This window comes from Lithobates pipiens, unplaced genomic scaffold (assembly GCF_037356315.1).
Source record: "Lithobates pipiens isolate NorthernLeopardFrog02 unplaced genomic scaffold, aLitPip1_a1.2 Scaffold_16, whole genome shotgun sequence".
Taxonomy (NCBI): Eukaryota; Metazoa; Chordata; class Amphibia; order Anura; family Ranidae; genus Lithobates; species Lithobates pipiens.
This window is the reverse complement of record NW_027507748.1, coordinates 205,471,774-205,494,936: the sequence shown is the minus strand read 5'-3', so window position 1 is coordinate 205,494,936 and position 23,163 is coordinate 205,471,774. Positions and strand designations below refer to the sequence as shown.

The window sequence follows — 23,163 nt, the reverse complement described above, 5'->3', positions numbered from 1 at the left end:
CGTCCCCAAGTAGTGTCAAAGAAAAAAGGGGTGGGAACAGCAAGAAAATAACTCCACCCATAACAACCAGTGCTCCTCAACTGAGTTGCAACCTTAAACAGCCGCCTGTAAAACCTTGCGGCCGAATGCAAGCATCTGAAGATGCGCCCACATCAACCTTGAAAAATTTTGTGAAAAGTGTGAACAGATGACCAGGTCGCTGCTTTACACACCTGAGAAACAGATGCTTGATGTTGGAAAGCCCAAGAGGCACCAATTGCCCTGGTAGAATGTGCCATGACAGGAAAGGGGGGCGCCCGCCCACTTATGGCATAAGCCTAAACCATGATCTGTCTGATCCACAAGAAATGGTGGCCGACGAGACTGCCAGGCCCTTCTGCGGACCAGCCACTGATACAAACAGGGAGTCCGATCTCCGGGAAAGGAGCTGTAGCAGACAGATAAACCCACAGACCAGGACCACGTCCAGGGAATGCAAAGCAACCTCTTTGGTGTGCGACGGCCAAGGACATAAGGATGGAAGCACAATTTCCCAATTTAGATGAAACCTCTGATGCATATGGGGACATGCAAGTATGCGTCCTTGATGTCCAGGGATGCCAGAAAATCCCCCTGACGGAGTGCAGCGACCACTGAGCGAACCGATTCCATCCTGAACCCTTATACTTTTTCACAAAGCTGTTGAGGGCCTTGAGATCTAGGACCGGACAGACCCCTTCCTTCATTGGGACTACAGATTGGAGTAGAATCCCTGAAACCTTTCTGGCATTGGTACAGGCACTATCAGCCAGCGCAGCAGCAGGTCCTTTACTCCCCCGAACAGGGCTTCCCGACGAGCCAGAAGATGAAGAATGTTGGAGGGAAATTCGTTTGGCGGAGAAGAAAAACTATCTTGTATCCTGATGAAACCAGTTCGCAGACCCACTGGTCAGAAAGTAGGGAGGGTCTACCGAGTTGTAAACTCCCGAAGGTGACCCCCCACCCGAGAGTCCGGCGGGGGGGGGGGCAAACCTTCATGCGGTAACAAATTTGCTCGCAGGCTTGTTTGGTTTGCGAAACCAAAGACGATTTTGTCCCTCAGCGGGCACCTTGTCGGACTGGGAGCTTTTACCCGCCGACCTGGGCAGACGAAAAATCCGCTTCTGAGAGGAAAAGGAGGACCCTTGCCTATGGCGTGGCTCCTCGAGTTTTCCTGGACTGTGGGAGTAACTTATTCTGACCCCCAGTAACATTCTTAATGTCATCCAGCAAGGAAAATGGCCTCTCTCCCTGGAAGGGCAAATCCGCCAGTGCTTTCTTGGATGCCTGGTCCACAGACCAGCATTGCAGCCAAATCAGGCGACATAGCACTACTGATACTGAGGCTCTAGAGAGCAAAGGGGCCATATCTAAGGGCGCATCGCAGACATCCTTAAGGCCCTGCACCAACTGGTCCGCCAGCTCGCAGACCGGGGAAGCCTGTTGCTTCTCCAACTCATGGTGCAACAATTTAGCCCATTCAGTAAGCACCTGTGACACTAGGGCCGTGGAAAACACTGGCTGCAATGATGACCCCTCCACCGTAAACATGGACCGGGCAACTGTCTAGGCCCTCCTGTCGGCAGGGGTCGCTTCCATCGGATCATGGTTACCTTATTTAACCTGGAAACCGGGGGGGGGGGGTCAACAATCAGAGATGTCCATTTGTTCGGGAAACTCTCCTCAAAGGGGTAATCCAACGCTATGCGTTTCGGGACTGAAGAGGCCCGCTGCGGTCTTCCCCACTCTTTGTAAACGTAACAAAATAAGTTGGGTAAGGAAATGCCTTAGCCGCGTGGGTCAGCTTGTGAGACCTGAAAGGGACCGAAACACTGTAGATGCTCCCACCGTATACTCCATCTTTAGGGTATCTCGCACCGCTGTGATAAGTGCCCCTACAAGCGCTTTTTCCTGTGCTGACCCGGACACAGTCATTCTCACTGTCCAAATGGTCCTGGTCCGCATCCTCCGACATGTCAGAACAGGGGCCGTATGCCACAGTGGGACCCGAGTCTGAATCAGAGCTTTACCCAGATGGTGGTGGGGGAGGGGTTTTTTTTTTTTTTTTTACACTCCCCTTGCGCCCCACATGCTGCTTCCACCCTGGCAACAAAGCCCTCCAGGACCGCTGACAGAGCATCCATAGGCCCTGCAGGTGCAGGTGAACCGGTTGCCATAACAGGGATGTCTAGGGAAGAAGCGCCAGCTTCTGACGCCATGCTGACCCACACTCACCTGTCACCACTTAAGGACCTAAGGCAAGTCACACAAAATGTCCATGCCCCTAGCTGTCCGCTGTGTCAGTCACGAGGTGTTCTGTGTAAAAAGTGCGCTGTTCTAGAAGGAAACAAGCACCCAGCGCTAGAGGTAAAACAAACTGAGGCTACTAGAAAATGGCTGCCTCTGCAAAAACCACCTGAGGGCGCCGGGAAAATGCCCGCTGGACCTCCAGAAAATGGCCGAAAGCAAAAAAACTGGCTGTGGCTACAGAAAAATTGGCCACAGCCTCCCCACATGGCACAAATGCCAAAACACCCCACCATGGCCCATAAACAGGGAAGAGGACAAGTGTACCCCCAACAGCCAGCGCAGCTCCTTGCCAGGACCCGGAGCCCCCCCCCCCCCCGGTACGTGCACCGCACCCCCATGTGCCCAGTCACACAGCGGCATATAGCATGGGGAGGAGGGAAGGGAAATGGAAAGAAGAAAGGGAGAGTGAGAGACCCCCCTAGTCGACCTCTCAGGGAATGCCCAGCTGCTCCATCCTGCCGACACAGGTGGAACCATACTTACCCCTCCTGTAGGGACTCCTAGGACCAATGGTCTCACCAGTAGCCATGTCCTACATTGGATGCCGTGTGAGGGGTTATAGCCAGTAGGACTGCCCCCTGGGCAGTACTGTGCAGCTTTGCCATTTTTAACATGTTCTGCCTAGTCTTCTTCTAAAGGGGCGATATAACCCTAAGGTCAAGATGAAGATGCTGTGTCTGTCAAAGAACGAAAGAGAAAACAAAACAAACCCATCAGAGAGATAGCAAAAACATTAGCTGTGGCCAAATCAACTGTTTGGAACAAACATTCTTAAAAAGAAAGAACGCAACGGTGAGCTCAGCAAACCAAAGACCCGTAAGGACAAGGGAAAACAACTGGTGGATGACCGAAGAAATCTTTCCCTGGTGAAGAAAGCACCCTTCACAACAGTTGGCCAGATCAAGATCACTCTCTAGGAGGTAGGGGTGTGTGTGTGTGTTAAAGTCAACAATCAAGAGAAGACTTCACCAGAGTGAATACAGAGGGTTCACAAGATGTAAACCATTGGTGAGCCTCAAAAACAGGAAGGCCAGATTAGGAGTTTGCCAAACACCTAAAAAAGCCTTCACAGTTCTGGAACAACATCCTATGGGCAGATGAGACCAAGATCAACTTGTACCAGAGTGATGGGAAGAGAAGAGTATGGCGAAGGAAAGGAACTGCTAATGATCCAAAGCCTACCACCTCATCAGTGAAGCATGGTGGTGGTAGTGTCTTGGCGTGGGCGTGTATGGCTGCCAATGGAACTGGTTCTCGTATTTATTGATTCTGAAGTGTTTTCCGGGCAATATCGGCTCATATTCTGCAAAATGCTTCAGAACTCATTGGACGGTGCTTCACAGTGCAGATGGACAATGACCCGAAGCATACTGCAAAAGCAACCAAAGTTTTTTAAAGGGAAAGAAGTGGAATGTTATGCAATGGCCAAGTCAAACACCTGACCCGAATCCCATTGAGCATGCATGTCACTTTCTGAAGACAAAACTGAAGGGAAAATGCCTCAACAAGCAGGAACTGAAAACAGTTGCAGTAGAGGCCTGGCAGAGCATCACCAGGAATGAAATCCAGTGTCTGGTGATGTCTATGTATTCCAGACATCAGGCTGTAATTTAATGCAAAGGATTTGCAACCAAGTATTAAAAAGTGAAAGTTTGATGGATGATTGTTAATCTGTCCCATTACTTTTGGTCCCTTAAAAAGTGTGAGGCACATATACAAACTTTTGTAATTCCTACACGGTTAACCTGATTTGGATGTAAATACCCTCAAATGAAAGCTGAAAGGCTGCAGTTAAAACAATGTTTGTTTCATTTCAAATCCATTGTGGTGGTGTATAGAGCCAAAATGATTAGAATTATGTTCATGTCCCAATATCTATGGACCTGACTGTACATGACTCCTGCATGTACCCCTTAGCTTTTCTCTGTAACCCCCTTCAGTTGTAGGAGCACCGCAAACCTCGAATTGGTGGGCAGGAGGAGGAGACTGCCCAGCCACCTCTATTTTTATTATACAGGATTTATATAGCGCCGACAGTTAACGCAGCTCTTTACAACATTAGGGCAGACATAATACAATACAAGACAGGGAATCAGAGGGCCCTGCTCGTTAAACTCTCCTACTCTCTGCTGGCATCCTGGGAGCAGACTGTACCATGAATATCCTCCTCAGCCACGCTGATCTGGTGGATCACGCTCCATGATGAGTAACATCCAGTCAAGACTCAGGAAAGGCACCACATGATTTCAGCATCCCAATCATGCTGAGGTATGGAGAAGTCAATCCTGGGAGAGCTTGGGAAGAAAGGAGGGGGGGATGTAAAGCTGGACTGGGAGACACTCTCTGCTCTCATGTTTTTTCATGAGATAAAGAAATCAGAGGTCAGACACAGCAGTGAGGGATGTGGCGACTTAAACTTATCTGTGTCTTTTTTTTTTTTACTAAGGTAAAAAGAAAAAAAAAAGAAAAAAAAACACAAGAGGATTTTGAATTGACCTCTACTGTATCAGGAAAAAGTCTTTATTAAAAAGTAAAAATAAAAAAAAATAAAGTTGTTTTCAGGTTTACATCCACTTTAACCACTTGCCGACCAGCCACTATCATACTGCGGCAGGTTGACTTTCACGCAAATCGCCGTAGCTACAAGCCGGCTCCTTTAAGAGCCATTGCCGTTTTTGGATTTATGTTCATATCCTTACTCAAAAGGTACACTGATTATACCATAAGGCCCCTTTCACACTGGGGTAGGGTTGGCGGTAAAGCGCCGCTATGTTTAGATCCGCTCTACCGTCGTATTTGCGGTATAGCCGCACTGCCCCATTGATTTCAATGGGCAGGAGCGGTGGAGGAGTGGTATATACATCGCTCCTTCACTGCGCCAAAGATGCTGCTAGCAGAACTTTTTTTAGCGTACTGCCAGCGCACCGCTCCAGTGTGAAGAGACACAGGAGCGGCTCTTTCAGGGCGCCTGCAAAGCGCCCCAGTGTGAAAGGGGTCTCAACATTCCTCTAAAAAAATGTGATTATTATTCATTTGGTTAGTAGTGCAGCCTGATCCTGCATCCCAACTTTTTGGAAGTCCTCTACACCTCACACTATAAAACAATGGTTCAACCAAATTTGTGACACATGGAAAATCTCACTAGTTTCATAAAAGGCACATCTATAAAATTTCATAATATATGGTTCAACTGCCAGGTTTTTTCCCTTTAAGATTACATCCAAATCTTGATCAACTCTTCCCCTGCCCCCCCCCCTATTCGAAGAGCACTTAAAGTCAAATAGATTTACATCCTCAGACACTTATATGGATGTGTATATGTATATTAAGATCAATCATACTTCCTGGTTAGATCAGGAGGTACCCAACAACCTTATTCTCCTTTTCATGAAAAAGTTATATTTAATTTTTTAACTATTACTTGATTGTTCCTTATATGCTCACAAGTCTTGTTATGTTTATAATGATATCACAGAGTGTATAGTTTGCCAAAAATACCTTTTTGTATGTTTTCATGATTTGTATTAGGGGTACACATCTTCACTGGTCTCACGATTCGATTATGATTATCTGGTCAATGATTTGATTCTGCGATGCATCACGATTACTGACGCGCTCCCACTTTCGCTTGGGCCACCCTAACTCCCTGCAATCTTCTGGGACACATCACAGGTCCCAGAAGATTGCCCGGCTATGCAGGACAGCGAGACATGCGCACCCAGCTGTGAAGCTGCAAGCTGTCACAGCCGGATGCCCACAGTAGTATTGCCAGCGCCGTGGACAGGCAGGGGAGAGAATGGAGGGTTTGGGGTGCCACGTCACTGGATTTTGGGACAGATGAGCGTTTTTATTAAGTCAGAACATACACTTTTTGTAGCTGCTGACTTAATTTACTGGAACTCGCTTTGAATTAAAAATAACCACACTCCTTTAAAGCGGAGTTCAACCCAAAAGTGGAACTTCCGCTTTAAGAACTCCTCATCCCCTGGGGGGGGGATTGGGTTCCTGTCCCGACTGCCTAGGTGGCTCCTTCTCTCTCCCTAGGCAGCCCCTCCCTGGCAGCGATCTTCTGGGACACAACACAGGTCCCAGAAGATTGGCTGGCCAATGGCAGAGTGCAGTGTGGCTCGTGAAGTGCATGCCCGGCCGCAAAGCCATAAGCAGTAGATATGACGGCACCGAGGAGGGGAGAGAGGAGTGAGGCTCCGTGCTGCTGCATCGATGGACCGTGGGACAGGTAAATGTTTATTAAAAGTCAGCAGCTAAACTTTTTGTAGCTGCTGACTTTTAATAAACTAAAAAACGGGTGGAACTCCGTTTTAAGAAGTGCACTAATCCGGTGCACTACAGGGTACAGGAATTCACACACATGGCTGCTGGGAGGTCAGGAGGGATTAGAATCCACAACTGACAAACAGCCCTGTGAAGTTCCCTATACTACGGTCTCTGTGCTGACATTTCTCTGAGCTCCCCTGTTTGCACCTTCCAGCACACTAGGAGTTAACACAGTGGAATGTGCAAACGGGGGAATCCGGGGAAATGCCAGTACAGAGCACGTGTAGGAGCCACTGTGAGTACAAACACATTTGTACTCTATATACTGCTGTTAAAATACCTGTGTGGTAATAAATGCAGAGTTATAATCCATTAACCACTTCAGCCCCGGAAGAATTTACCCCCTTCCTGACCAGAGCACTTTTTGCGATTCGGTACTGCGACGCTTTAACTCAATTGCATGGTCGTGCGACGTGGCTCCCAAACCAATTGACGTCCTTTTTTTCCCCCCACAAATAGAGCTTTCTTTTGGTGGTATTTGATCACCCCTGCGGTTTTTATTTTTTGCACTATAAACAAAAAAAAAAAAAAAAGAGAATTTTGAAAAAACAAACCAAAAAAAAAAAAAAAAACACATTAACTTTTTGCTATATAAATATCCCCCAAAAATATATATAAAAAAAACGATTTTCCTCAGTTTAGGCCGATACGTATTTTACATATTTTTGGGGGAAAAACCCGAAAAAAATAAAATAAATAAATAACGCAATAAGCGATTGATTGGTTTGGGCAAAAGTTATAGCGTTTACAAATAAGGGATAGTTTTATGGCATTTTTAGCTCCGCTTTACCGTCTTAGTGTGTGTATAACTGTATATGCCGCTCATGTGACTGCCGGTCTGGCCCACCTCACTCCTCTCCTGATGTCAGTGGGAGTTCTCAACCCCGCCCACCAGCTGCAGCTATCAGTTCCCCTGATGCATCATCCCCCTACAAGGATGAGAGGGAGGGGAGGGCCCATGATTGCATCCCAGGCATTCCAAACTAGGGAAAACCCTAGAGAGCTGGTACAGAAATGGCTTAAAACAATTCCTAGCCAAACACCATAGTGGCAAGACACTTTCCAATGTGAATGCCATCTGTGCACCAGTCTTTCCCTTTTGAACACTGCTACTGTGATGTACAGTGGATATAAAAAGTTTGCACACTCCTGTTTAAATGTCAGGTTTCTGTGGTGTAAAAGAATAAGACAAAAGATACAAAATTTCTGATTTTTTCCCACCTTTAAGATGAACTATAAACTGTACAACTCAGTTGAACAAACTAGAATCGTCTAGGTGGAAGGGAAGTAAAAATGAAAAATTTAAATAATATGGTTGCATAAGTGTGCACACCCTTCAATACTTTGTTGAAGGGCCTTTTGATTTTATTACAGCACCCAGCAAGGAATGAGACTGATATATTAAAAGTAGATTGTCTAAATAGGCTAGGACCGTAATGCCTTCAGCCCTTAATCTGGCTAAAGGAGGAGCCAGAATATTTGACAACACCCATGGTGTTGTGGCTAGACTGAATGGCAGGGCCTACAAACTGAAAATGATGATTTACTATTTCGAAGCACAGAAATTTCTGGTGAGTGGGAAATATTGCATCTTTGATATCGATTGAAGCCACAAACGCCCCTTTTTGCAGGATGGAAACAACTGGATTGACTCCATGGGAAAGGATCGGATGTTTAAGTGCCAATTCAGATCTTTGAGATCTAGAATGGGTCTTACCCTCCATTTGGTTTTGGAACCATAAAAAGGTTTGAATAATAAAAAAATAAATAAAAACAAACGTGTGCCCTGTTCCACTAAGGGAACCTCTAATATCACCAACTGGTGTAATAGATGATCCAGAGCTAGAAAGAGTCTAATTTTTCTCTGGATCCTTGGGAACATTTGACCTTAGAAAACGAGGATCAAGAAACTCTGCAAAAGCCACCCATATGTCTTGACATTGTCCCTGCCAGATCTTTGAGAATTGCAGGAGCCTTCCCCCCCCACCCAAGCGAGTGGGGGCGCCCCTACATGAGGCATTAGCATTCTGCTTTTTGGGCTTTCTGCCCCAAGATCTCTTCTGACCCTGGTGCTGCCCTTGGGGTCTTCCCCTTGAACCTGACGGTTGAGGCCGTCACGACTGCCTAGAGGCTAATGCCCCTCGCACAGGTGAGGCAATATGCTTAAAGGAGAAATGTTTAAACTTTTTCTTTACTGGTAAAAGCTTTTCCCATTAGAGATCCTTTGGATGTATTTATCCAGATAGTCTCCAAATAGTCGTTCACCAATAAAGGGGAAACTGGCTAAGAGCTTTTTACACTGTGCTTCGGCTGACCAATTTTTCAGCCATAGAACTCTGCGAGAATGCACTAGTCCAAGCATAAGCCATGAGGCTTGGATGATACAATCTTTCATAGCATCTAATGTGAAACATAGTGCGTCTGATACACCAGCCCATTGCTGGACCTGCTGATCAGGCCGAATTTTAAGTATCTTCACAAACTGTTCCTTAATGAACTGAGATACACCAATTGTTGCAAGAACCGGCTGTGCTACTGAACTTGCTAAAGACATATTGCTTTAAGAAAGGAGTTCCAACTTTTTATCTGTTGGATCCTTTAACATTAGCTTATTATCCAATGGACATGTCAGATTCTTGTTCACTGAGGCGATTGCAGCATCAATTGCTGGAACCCCCCATTTCTTATAGAAATCCTCTTCCATAGGATAAAGTGTGGAGAATTTCTAAGGAGGAAAATATTGTTTATCAGGATGTTCCCATTCAGAATACATATGCTTTTTTAGCCATGCATGAATAGGAAAAGCATCCCCAAATAGGGGAGGTTTTAATGATCCCAAATTAGAGGTGGGTTGCTCAAGGCAGCAAAAAGGTTACACAAACCAATTTAGTAAGAGAGTGCACAAGCAACCTGTCTTGTGATGCTTCTCCTATATTAGGATCCTCGGAAAAGGATATACAAGTATCTTCCAAATCATTGGGAAGATCTACCTGATCCCCTGCACCTCAATAAGAGGGTCCTGAGCACTAGATGGGGATCTGCTAGGTTTATCCCCACTATGGAGAGAGATCATAGCATCAATCTTCTTTTCCAAATTACAAATGGTAGAAGAAAAAACCTCTTGTGTGATATATACAGGGACTGAAGTGTCTAGTGCAGCTGCAACAACAGTTTCCCCTGACGGCTCAATCTGACCGGCCACATCACTCTTAGGGGACAACGACATTCTTTTGGAAACAGACTTAGTTTATTGTGAAACCATTGACCCCTTTAGAGGAGTTTCTGGTCCCTTTTCCAATGGCCTGAAGCACAAATGCAGAGGCACTACCAAAAAACATACACTGCTAGGTTATAGTTCAGCGCTATAATACCTAGCCTAGTAAAGTAATGATGTGTCAAAGGAAGAAATGCCTGTGTCACCAACCTGAAGTAAGCCAATCTCCTGCTCATGTGTCCCTCCATGGCCAGCAGCAACTTCACACACAGTGCTTTAACAACTTCCTCCACGGGTGGCTAGTGGCTGATGGGCGGGTTGGGGGGCTTGTTCACGGGTAAAAACTACCACTGAGCGTCCGCGTGTTTTTTTTTTTGGCATAAAAGGTCCCCCGAAGGGAAAGATTCCAACATTGGGGGCACAGGAGGAGAACCATTCCCCCCTTTCTTACCGGAGGCTCTGCTTGTTGTGGCCGGATGAGAGGAGGAATAAAGGCTTCTAACAGCGCTGTTTCCAGAATCAGGCGGTGGGTGCTCAATACAGCCCCCAGTGGTGACACATAGGCATGACAACATTATAACTTAAAAGGAGAAATTCATAAGAAAATCTCCACTTACCTTTCCTCGCTGCAGGGTTATTGAGATAAACCCAATCTTCACCCCTCACGATGGGGCTCCGAAACCTTCAGGAACAGGGGAACCTAGAGGTTACCCACAATCCTGGACCTGCAACAGCACCCTGCCAGTAAAAACTTTATGGCCTTACTACCAAAAAGTACTGGATCCCAGGGTCCAGCTCTCTAAAAAGAGAAGCATTCCCAAGCAAAACCTTGTTTCTTCAGACACGAGGCTCAGGTACCATTCTTTAGCCCATGAAAGGACACTCTGAACGGACCCAGTCAGCATGGCTAGCCCCAGCAAGGATTGCTTCCAGTGGAACTCAGCACATCTTTACTCATGACCAACACCTTAGACACTGGCGAAAAAACTGAGGACTCCCAGTAGTGGGAGGTGTTATATAGAGAGTACACTTCTTGCCTTAGGGCGTGCCAGTGTCCATTACCTATAAGTGGCCCTATAACCCACATAGTAAGTACTATGGCTGTGTCCCCTGAAATAAGAAAAAAATGCACTGATTACTGTATAAATGTCACTAGCAGGGAAGGGGTTAACACTAGGGGGCGATCAGGTGGTTAACTGTGTTCCCTCTGTGTAATCCCGGTTCTCGCTCCGTCATGAGCGATTGTAGGTGCCCGGTGGTCATCTTGCCCGGGCTCTTGGGACATGCTGTGGGCGCAGGCCTCCTACAGAGTCTTAAAGAGCCAATATACAGCTATGACGGCTCACCCAGGTTGGGAACCCGTTAAAGGAAGCCGGATCCATTTATTTATTTTTTTAGGGTAACACTAAGTTATTTTCAAATACAGGAAAAACATAATGAAAGTTAAAAGGGAAATGTAAATTTTTTCCAAGTTATGGGTTTCACATATAGAATAATTAAAAAAGCTAAAAAGATTCAGTTCTGTAATTAAACTAAACAAGTGAGCACAACTACAGAATGAAAAGGGCAGATACATAAATACAATGAAGAAAGTGCTACCAACTTACTTAATCATTTCAAAGAGTTTTGGATCAGACACTTTGATGTTCCTTGCCATGTTCCAAGAGAGATGAACCATTGGTACTATAGATTTCACACACTGCAATTTATTCCATTCGTACCTTTCCACAGCCAACTTATACTGGTAAGCTGAAAAAAGAAAATTACCAAATCATAAAATGGCATCAAAATCACAATGCAAATGTGGAAACTGACCATTTGACAGTGAAAGTATTTAGTCAGGTACTAATCCTAACCAGTAAACACATCAATTGTACCCAACTCAGAAAATTCACTCCAGACAAACTAATTGGGATGGACTGGTGCAGTAAAGTTAAATCTAGATAAACATTTATACTATGCAACTGGTTTGCTTCTTTTATATAGTTAGCAGTTTAATTTACATGAATAGTTTAGCCTCATGTGAAGATTGTACAAACCTGTAAGAGGGCCAACATTCCATGCAATGTTATTACACCAGCCGATTGCCTGAACCCAATGGACTGTTCCAGCATTTATCCAAACTAAATCTCCCGGCCTTTGAATGAACCTATAAACTGGAACATTTGCTTCATACAAGTCTTCAAGGTTGGGCCACCAAGATCCCAAAAGATAATTGATATTATTTCTGCAAAACACATATAGATAATGAAGGTTATTAAGTCATAAACCACAAAGTCAAATAAAAATAATAAATCAGCAGCACATGGTGGGTGCAAATTATTTTACTACTAATCATGCTTGTCAATGACAAAACCGCTGCAAAAGTTAAAGGAATCCTGTCTTAAGAGCAATACAAAGGCTGCCAATGCCAGTCTTCTGAACTGCTTAATGCCTGACCAATGTCTTAAAGGGATATTAAAGTCTGATATTTTAAAGAAAAAAAAAAAAAAAAACATGTTATACTTACCTGCTCTGTGGAATTGTTTTGCACATAACAGTCTGGATCCTTCTCTTCTCAGGTCCCACAACGGTGCACCTGGCCACTCCCTCCTGCTGGGTGCCCCCACAACAAGCAGCTGCTGCCAAAAGCCAAATCAGGAGTATAAATCCCCATAGAGACAAGGCTCTCGTGGACATCTCTGTATCAAGAGGGGGGCTCAGGTAAGTATTGGGGGGGGGGGCTGGTGCACACAAAAGTTTTTAGTTTTTTTTCACCTTCATGCATAGAATGCATGAAGGTAAAAAACCTTGTGCCTTTACAACCACTTTAATTTCAATGCTACATGCTGTTATTGGGTCAACAGGTCAGAACTCATGATTTGCATACTTGTTCTGGATCAGTTCTGTGGGGACAATCTCACACAGCCACACCAACTTCAAATATGCTTAGGGCACTACAGGGGGAAGAACCCCCAGATTCAATGAAAGAGGGTAGGGCTGCAGACTGAATAGGTTTCAGGTTATATCCTTGTGTCAACAAACTTTTGTTTGCCCATTACTTTTTGAAAACAGGAACAAACACTGCCTTTACATACAACTCAAAAAGACTTGGACTTGTGAACTTGTGCTTAATTAGATTTTTGGTTCATCTGTAAACCTTTTCTTGGAGCACTTCTCAGGGCATCTTAATATGCATTACGATAGTGTTATGCTGCCGCCTACAGGTGATTGAACACTGGCAAAAAATAAAAATCAGGAAATCCCCCCTAGGCATAACCCCTCCCTAAGCAAGGTTTCGGTTTTTGGCTCAAGTCGTGAACCACAAAGGAAGAGGAGTGGGATTCCTGTGATGTCCTTCAAAAAAGGATTTTACAAGCAAACCAAAAATCCCATTTTCTTTATCATACATCCCATGACACAGGGCATCTTCATATACAAAGCACTGAATAGGAAGGGAGGGTAAAATTGCAACAAGGCCAACAGACCCCAAGTTAAAACAGGTTAAAACCTCATACAGCCATCAGCAAACCTCACCAAGAAAGTGTATTCTGCAAGTTTGCACATCTACGTAAAATATTGTAAAAGTATGAACTCTCATAAGTTGTCCAGATACCCTATAATACGCATTCCCAGGGTATGCAAGAGCCCCATGACCAGGGCCTTGGCAAACACTTTGATAGCTGTGGACAGGTCAAATGACAGTCACAAAATTGAAAATGGTAGTCTCCACCGCAAAAACATTTGGTGAGGAGGTGAGATCAGAATTTGCAGAAAAGCTTCCTTGATGCCCATGGACAACAGAAATAATCCATGATGAAGTGAGGCCATCACAGACGGCATCAACTCCAACCTGAACTTCTGTCCAGAGAGAAACTTATAAAACGAAAAGGTGAAAAACAATGTAGTGTCAGACTACATAATCACAGTAGCCTAAAAACAACAATAAAAAATACTCAAGTGTCCATAATAAAATCAAAAATAACTGTCCATCATAAATATCAACAAAGAAACAAATATGAAAATAGTGCAACTCTTCATAAAGTGGAAAATCTGAACACCGTAGATCCTACAAAGTGCATATGTGTCAAACCATACCCTTACAGAATGAGGCTCACCAGATTGTAGATTTCAATTGCGTGTGTGATTAAATCACTTTAAGCTTTATGCAGATGATCAACCCAATCTCCACTCTGATCGCCTCAGATTCAAATGGATGGTAGCTCTCTTCACATGTAGAGATAAAATCAACGAAGCCTCCAATAGTGTAGAAAACCTCTTGGGTAACAATTTTAATAAAAAAGTAATGCGCTTACATCACAAATAAAAACAAATCGCCTTTGGTATATGTTCGTTACATGCCAGGTGCCCGTTTGCTGCGTCTCCAACCACTCCTCGCACTCACAGATAACACTCAGCATCAAGATTCAGTTGCCGTGTAGCCATGTCCCTTAAGGTGATTTAATCACACGTGATTAAACACAGACTGTAACCTCCCACTGTCAAGTGGCCGCAAAGGCCTGAAAATGGTCCCCCCCACTTGAGCATGTGGCGGTGCCCCTTCATTTGGAAGTGGACTTGTCTGCAAGCTTAGAGGGCTTTGGAATTCATTGCTTTTTGTTTAATTGGGCTTGGAGCCAGAGGCCTGAAACTGGTAAAAGGAATGCTTCTGGAAAGTAGTTGGAACAGCAGGTTTCTGAAATGTAGGCTTGGACTGAGTGGCAACAGGGTACTCTTGCCCACCCTGGCACTTTCTGGATGCAATAAGTCAAAGCAGAAGGGTAAACCTTCCATTTGCTTCTTGCAGAGTAACTCCACCAACAAATGCTTCAGGTCATAAAATCCTGCACATGTGTACAGACAAGACCCCTAAATGAGGAAGTTGTTGAATGGTCCTTCAAGGAATATACTACTGAGAACTTGAAAGCATGCAGGAAATTTTTCAGGCTTCTGTTTTGATATCTCTATTAGTAGGATCCCTCTCTCATCTTGTGATGGGCCCAGACCTTAAGGCTTTGGTGCACGCTTACAGCCACATTGGTCAGCTGTAAAGCAGCCCCCACTGGAGCAAATAAGGCTTTAAATAAGGCATTTGTCAGAAGTGTCCAGTGACAATAAAAGATTTGGCACTGAAGGGCAGGCATAGATCACCATGAGTGGTGACCAGTGGATTATCAAGGCATCCAATGCCAATGCTAGAGGCACTGGGTCCTAGCATAAACAGAGGTAAAGTTAGGAGGCCAGAATATCTACATCTGGGGCCTCCTATCTGACATATTGGGTTGAAGATGTCCAGATGAAAGGCCCATTCCTATGGTCCAGGCAGCAATGGCTGAGGTAAACCACCTTCAAGTTGTCCACTCCTGTAATGTGGACAGCAGAGATTGATGGACAGCGTGTCTCCATCCATGAGGTGATTTGGATTACTTTGCCATGGGTGTGGCCTACATCAGCTACCACTGTCTGATTGCCCCGATTGGGTGTCCCTGCAGGAGGGCTCAGTGTTGCACAGTCAGTCAATCCTGGTGGGTTTTACTTCCTCTTTCTTTCCCTACAAAGGTAAAGCATAATGGGATATTATGTATCACATAGTAGCCCATTATGTGTCACTTACCTGAAACCGAAGCCTGCGATGTTACCGCTGTCCCCACTAGCAGCGAGAGTCCATCTTCACCCCTCTTCCTTCCGGGGCCATGAACTCTGGATCTGACTGGCTGCCAGTCATGGCATGACCCCTATTAGAAACGGCTCGATCTGCCCTTTCTAAAGTGTGCACGCGTCGTAGACATCGGCGCAAGGCATTTTTGTAAATATCTCCTAAACCGTAGAGGCTATATTAAGGCTTACCTGTAGGTAAAATTGATTGTAAAGGGTGTACAACCACTTCAATATAGAACTATAGACAACATTTTTTCAATTTGGCTAGAGCAAGGAAGGGTTATAACCCATCAGATTTTTTTTTTTGCCCCCGTGTCCCATTATGGACATTACCCTTCAACTCCTGTCCCATAGAAAAGGACAAATGGAGAGAATGGATCTCCTTAACCGCTTCAGCCCCGGAAGAATTAACCCCCTGCCTGACAGAGCACTTTTTGCGATTCAGCAATGCGTCGCTTTAACTGACAATTACACGGCCGAGCAACGTTGTACCCAAACAAAATTGACGTCTTTTTCCCACAAATAGAGCTTTTTGTTATTTGAGCGCCTCTGCGGTTTTTATGTTTTGCGCTATAAAACAAAAAAAGGGTATATTTTGAAAAAAAAAAGCAATATATTTTACTGTTTGCTACAATATCCCCCCCCAATATATATATAAAAACTATTTTTTCCCTCAGTTTAGGCCGATATGTATTCTACATATTTTTGGTAACACAAAACTCAATAAGCGCATATTAATTGGTTTGCGCAAAATTTATAGCGTAGTTTTATGGCATTTTTATTTTAAAAAAAAATATTATTGGTAATGGCGGCGATCTGTAATTTTTAACTGCAACATTATGGCAGACAGATCGGACATTTTTTACACTATTTTGGGACCATTGTCATTTATACAGAGATCAGTATTATGAAAATGCATGGATTACTGTGTAAATGACACTGGCAGTGAAGTGGTTAACAACTAGGGGGTGATGAAGGGGTTAAGTGTGTCCTAGGGAGTGATTCTGTGGGGGGGGGGGCTACATCTCACATGACAGCGATCACTGCTCTAGATGACAGAGAGCAGTGATCTCTGTCCTGTCATTAGGCAGAACACGGAAATGCTTTGTTCACAAAAGCATCTTCCCATTCTACCCCTCCATGACACGATCGTGGGCATCCGGCGGACATGGAGTCCGTGGGACCCGTGGTCACTGAGACTGCGAGGTGCACGCGCCTGCAGCACTGCTTCTTAAAGGGGACGTACCTGTACGCCCTTTTGCCCACCAGCACCATTCTGCAACGTAAATTGGCACGCGCTGGTTGGCAAGCGGTTAATGGGGGCACAAACCGCAATAAAAACTGATAATTGTTCTAATCCCTCTGCAATCTTAAAAAAAAAAAAAAAAAAAAAAAGTTTTTCCATCAGTTATACTTTAAGTCTCAGGTTTTCTATCTGCACAATCTTTTATATAAATCGGGGGGAATGAAATAAAGTTCACAGAGATCCCTCTATCACAATCCAATTTACATCACCCCCTCCCCAAAACACAGTTTTCCCTTCACATTAATGTCCTCAGTCCCCCTTTACAATAGCAATTCAAAACCCCCTGCACGTGACATTCATTCACAGCAGTGTCCTCAACCTTCCTTCACATCACCCACAACACAGTAAGTGTCCTCTGTCCTGCTTCATATTATCTCCCCACAGCGGTGTCCTCTGGCCTGGATCACATAACCCCCATGGCAGTGTCCTCAGTCCCCTAATACCACCCACCCCCCACACCTCTATCCTCCTTCACATACCCCCCTGCAGCCTGCTGCAGCCTCCCCCCCCCCGCATCTTTGGAACCAATCGCCTGCTGGTTAACCTGAAAAGTGATCTCTGGCAGCTCCTACCATGCATCCGTGCTGATGTGCCTCACGCTCTCTGCTCTGCTGTGAGAATGACAGTAACAGAATCTCGGGGAAAGAACTGGCTCCTAAACAGCATGCTCTTGCTGGTCTGGATGGGACAGTGACTCAGTTTGGATCTCTACCACAGTTTGCAATTTAGTGCTGCCTGGTACGGAGGTACATCTTTAATTGGAAACGCAAGATGTTTGTTTTAAGTTTGAGATGGCAGGATCAACTAGCAGAACAGACCAATTTTTAGTTACCTCTTTTTCCACTGGATAGAGTTCGGCAATGATTTTTGGAGGCGTGAAAATCTTTTCTGGATTGACCCAATTAATTGGTCTTTTTTTTTGTTCAATTTACCAGGTCTTTTTTTTACCCTAAAGGGACACGGCAAGGTGAGGGAAAGTCAAATGCGAAAATGCAAAGGTTTTTGCACACAGCACAAGTGTGAATCTTCTTATTAGCAAGCAAATGTCTTATATCTACCTTAACGTGCATACGGTGTCAATGAGCCTGTGATCATGAACTCTGCAGTGTAGTTGAGAGTCATGGGAAATGTAGTTCCAAAACATCTGGGGTGCCAAGGTTCGCCATCCCTGCCCTAGGGTAACAACACTAGTCCTACTTAGGAATATGCAGGGAATGCACCGACAAACCTATGGACGTGCATGGTCAGAAAAGCAGTAAAGATATTGTAGCTCTGCAATGCAAGAAACAGAACCTGCATATGTAATGAATAAAATAGGACCCCATGCAGATATGATTACAAATGTAGAACTAGTTTTTGTGACTTAGGCAATGTATATGTGCTCTCCTACATTTTACAGCAAACTTGCTGATGTATAGAAGGCACCTTTTTGTTTACATTTTGAAAAAATTTAAATGTTTCAAGTGAATGTGCATCAATGTGGTTCTAGGATGCATCACCAGAGGGGTCCATCAGTAGGAGGGAGGAGGTCCTGATTTCCCTATAGAGTGCTTTAGTGAGACCTCATTTAGAATACGTTGTCCAGTTCTGGAGACCTCGCTTACAAAAAGATATAAGCTAGAACGAGTCGAGAGATGGGTAACAAAAATGGTGAAAGGTCTGAGGGATAAAGCATATCGAGAGTGACTTCAAGAACTTAATATGTACAGTCTGGGAGAAAGAAGGGAAAGTGAAGACATGGGCAAGACCAAGCTTTAAATACATCAAGTGGGATGAATATAGTTCAAGAGCACAGTATTTTCAATATGAAACCAAGATCAAGGACATGGGGGCATGACCACAAATAGGTCTATACTCAGATGAAAAACAATATAAATGTTAGAGGAAAGTCCAACCAAAGACTTAATGAGTGTGTCCAGCCTTACACCTTTTACAGGTAAACCTATACTTTGCCTGCGGTCCAGCAACCTGGTTCTGTCCCAAACCTTCAAACATTGATATTTGTGTTTTTATTCTAGACTTTCCTCCACTACCTCAGTTCACCTGTTGGCACACATTGATAGTTCTAGTAACTCTCAGATATGGGGAGCATATGACCATGGCTTTCATAATGCAGCACTTGATGCCTGAACAGCCAGTAGTCAGCACTAGCAAATAGGCATAGCAGCCAGATAGCTACTGATTTCAGTATGAAGGTTGGCAATTGCAGCCTCTGTAATTCTTCATCAGGACAACATTACTTTTATAGTCTGTGTTTCAAGTGTTAATACTTACTTTTCACAAAAGTCATTCATCACACACCAGTATGTCTCTGGGACCACAAACCATTCACAATCTCCGGGCCCAATATTTATATTCACAGAGCAAAAATTATTGTTCTCTTGATGACCTAAATGAAGGGAACAAAAATGATATTATACTTTTAGGTAGTATTTTTTTAAATAAACAGCATCATGTAAAGTTGAGTATCAACATATCAGTAAATAAAATACACCTAGTAGAGCGGAAAGATACTGCAGTCATAACCAAATGCAAAATTCACATTGGCTGAAGTTAAATAGAAAAACAAATCAAGCCCTGTTACTGCTTCTGAACGGAAAAGTGCACGAGTGTGGGTGCGAGGGCTCGATCGAGAGAGGGGGGGGGGGGGGCGGCGAGGGCTCGATCGAGAGAGGGGGGGGGGGGGCGGCGAGGGCTCGATCGAGAGAGGGGGGGGGGGGGGGCGGCGAGGGCTCGATCGAGAGAGGGGGGGGGGGCGGCGAGGGCTCGATCGAGAGAGGGGGGGGGGGCGGCGAGGGCTCGATCGAGAGAGGGGGGGGGGCGGCGAGGGCTCGATCGAGAGAGGGGGGGCGGCGAGGGCTCGATCGAGAGAGGGGGGGCGGCGAGGGCTCGATCGAGAGAGGGGGGGCGGCGAGGGCTCGATCGAGAGAGGGGGGGGGGCGGCGAGGGCTCGATCGAGAGCTCGATCGAGAGAGGGGGGGCGAGGGCTCGATCGAGAGAGGGGGGGGGGGCGAGGGCTCGATCGAGAGAGGGGGGGGGGGGGCGAGGGCTCGATCGAGAGAGGGGGGGGGGGCGAGGGCTCGATCGAGAGAGGGGGGGGGGCGAGGGCTCGATCGAGAGAGGGGGGGGGGGCGAGGGCTCGATCGAGAGAGGGGGGGGCGAGGGCTCGATCGAGAGAGGGGGGGGGGCGAGGGCTCGATCGAGAGAGGGGGGGGGGGCGAGGGCTCGATCGAGAGGGGGGGGGGGGGCGAGGGCTCGATCGAGGGGGGGGGGGGCGAGGGCTCGATCGAGAGAGGGGGGCGAGGGCTCGATCGAGAGAGGGGGGGCGAGGGCTCGATCGAGAGAGGGGGGGGGGGGGCGAGGGCTCGATCGAGAGAGGGGGGGGCGAGGGCTCGATCGAGAGGGGGGGGGAGAGGGCTCGATCGAGAGAGGGGGGGGGGCGAGGGCTCGATCGAGAGGGGGGGGGAGAGGGCTCGATCGAGAGAGGGGGGGGGGGCGAGGGCTCGATCGAGGGGGGGGGCGAGGGCTCGATCGGGGGGGGGGGGGGCGAGGGCTCGATCGAGAGGGGGGGGGCGAGGGTTCGATCGAGAGAGGGGGGGGGCGAGGGTTCGATCGAGAGAGGGGGGGCGAGGGTTCGATCGAGAGAGGGGGGGGCGAGGGCTCGATCGAGAGAGGGGGGGCGAGGGCTCGATCGAGAGAGGGGGGGCGAGGGCTCGATCGAGAGAGGGGGGGGGCGAGGGCTCGATCGAGAGGGGGGGGGGCGAGGGCTCGATCGAGAGAGGGGGGGGGGGGCGAGGGCTCGATCGAGAGAGGGGGCGGCGAGGGCTCGATCGAGAGAGGGGGGGGGCGGCGAGGGCTCGATCGAGAGAGGGGGGGGGGCGGCGAGGGCTCGATCGAGAGAGGGGGGGGGGCGGCGAGGGCTCGATCGAGAGAGGGGGGGCGGCGAGGGCTCGATCGAGAGAGGGGGGGGGGGGCGGCGAGGGCTCGATCGAGAGAGGTGGGGCGGCGAGGGCTCGATCGAGAGAGGTGGGGCGGCGAGGGCTCGATCCAGAGAGGTGGGGCGGCGAGGGCTCGATCGAGAGAGGTGGGGCGGCGAGGGCTCGATCAAGAGGGGGGGGGGGGGCGAGGGCTCGATCGAGAGAGGGGGGGGCGAGGGCTCGATCGAGAGGGGGGGGGCGAGGGCTCGATCGAGAGAGGGGGGGGCGAGGGCTCGATCGAGAGAGGGGGGGGGGCGAGGACTCGATCGAGAGGGCACACGACAGAGCGAGAGCATGCGAGTGCTGCTCCTCCAGTGGAAAGGAGGCTCTCTAAGAAATAAAAGTGTGTTAATGGATCACCAGCTGAAAAAGAAAGAAAAAATAAAAATAAACTAAGAAACAAATGCAGCCACCATAGTTAAGGTTTGGGAAGAAGCCGCAAAAGATTAAGTTTTTGGGCTGAAAGAACAACTATAGGTATTTTTTTTTCTTTCTCATTTTGATATAGAGTAAGGGAAGATTATAGCTTGAGAGTTTAGTTTTTTGTTATCTGTGTCCAATAGACAAAATAGGAAGTGAATTTAAATTGCTCCAAAGTGAAGCAATTTCTGGTTGTCACCAGGGCCACGAGAGCCAGTGACCCCATTGGAAGATCTCCCCTCTATTACTCTGCTAGGGACAATCCAAAATGTTGGATTTTCTTTTTTCACGGATAATGGTAAACAGAAGATAAATCTGTAAATCTGCTTAACAGGGGCACATACAGCAACAACTTAATTGGTGTTCTAATGGTTAATGGTCTGTTTTTCTAAAAAAAAGTTTTGCATTTAGTTACATTTTATTACTGCTTTAAGTTGGCCAACAAAGGGCATCACTTGAACTAAAAGTTTTCTACAATAATCCATGGCTACCTGATACAATATTCTACTACTGCTAATCAGATGGTAAAAACTGCTTTCCTTTAGTGCAAAGTTTGAATGATTTCAGAATATGGATTCCTATAGCAAAAAGTTTTAACCGCTGTTTCTGAAACCAAGTTATAGCACAAACCTGGTGTTCTGCTGCCTGGTACCTTCATATATAACTGTACGGTGTTCATTCCCAATATGGTGTGACCAACATGACTCAGGAGATTTCCGGCCGATACCACACGTGCAAATGCTGGAAGTTTGGTCAATTCATGTAGCTGTAATTTCCACCTTAGGGGAAAGGATTTTAAGAATTCAAATGGATATGTGAAAAACATTTTTTTTAACTCGACTGAAAAAGTAATCAAAAAATGTTATGTTTTTGAAGGTTTTGAATTGTTAGCGTTTAACGATCAAAATTTGGCCTTAGGACCTGGTACCAAACAAACCTATGTTATCCCTTATGGAGGGTAAATAAACAGGCTACTTTGATCCCCCTTCCCACTATTCCCTTGCTGTTCAATTTAGCTGCCAGAAGCTAGATTTGCAGTCCATCTTTAAAAAGGAGTCCTGTGCAGTTTTGTTCACTGGTTCAGGTGCAAATTTTTACTTGAATTCGCACTTGAACTGGACCTGAAATCACACAGGGCTTTTTTTTTTTAAAGGACCACACCCATCTCAGACATGTTTGAACCGGCATCATTGTGAGCCGGTCCGGGTCACTTGGCATTCACATCGGATTAGGTTCTAAACACATCCAATTCGCATATATGTGGACCGAGCCCAAGTACATAATTCAACTGTACATATCTCTGAATCTGCTTAACATTTTGACAAGATGACTTCACGGAGGTTAGCCTCTACTATTATTTGTTTTCCTCATATGCTCAGTTTGAAATTTCCAGGTCAGTAACAAGTCTCTGCTGGACCCCTAGAGCCCGTGTATAAATATACTTCATCACCTATCAATCCTACAATTGCTCCCACTTGAATGACTTATTGTTTGCACAAGCTTCTTTACCACCCTGCCTTCCTTGCACTATCACTTTATTCAACTGTTTTTTTACTTTAGATACAGTGCTGTGATAAAGAATTTGCCCCATCCCGATTTTATTTTTTTGCTTGTCACACAAAGTGGTTGTAAACTCTTACAAACCACTTTGACCTACAGGTAAGCCTAGATTAAGGCTTATCTGTAGGTCCAAGAAATATCTCCTAAAGCATGTAGGTTTAGGAGATATTTACAAAAAGACAGCGGCGCGCAGGCGCACTGGGCAGGCCGCAGATCGTGGAGATATGCCGCTCGTGTCGGCTCCCGTGCGCATGCGCGAGAGTGACATCTTGGCTCCGGCGAATCACAGCCGGAGCAGATAGACCCGGAAGTTACTCCGGGATACATGGCAGCGGCGAACATGAAGACTGAGGACCGCTTCGTTCTCAGGTAAGTTATTCATAATG

General features: G+C 46.2%; 1 protein-coding gene across 4 annotated transcripts in view; it reads right to left on the bottom strand.

Annotated features, from left to right (window-relative positions):
* KDM6A (lysine demethylase 6A) overlaps positions 1 to 23,163 on the bottom strand; it is a 224,553-nt gene that overhangs the window by 8,294 nt on the left and 193,096 nt on the right. For all 4 annotated transcript variants that reach the window (XM_077480926.1, XM_077480927.1, XM_077480928.1 and 1 more), the window contains 4 exons: positions 21,848 to 21,996; positions 19,095 to 19,209; positions 11,917 to 12,104; positions 11,485 to 11,626 (listed from right to left, as the gene is read on the bottom strand). In XM_077480926.1, the coding sequence (XP_077337052.1) occupies positions 11,485 to 11,626; positions 11,917 to 12,104; positions 19,095 to 19,209; positions 21,848 to 21,996 (594 nt within the window). The remainder of the gene's footprint in view (positions 1 to 11,484; positions 11,627 to 11,916; positions 12,105 to 19,094; positions 19,210 to 21,847; positions 21,997 to 23,163) is intronic.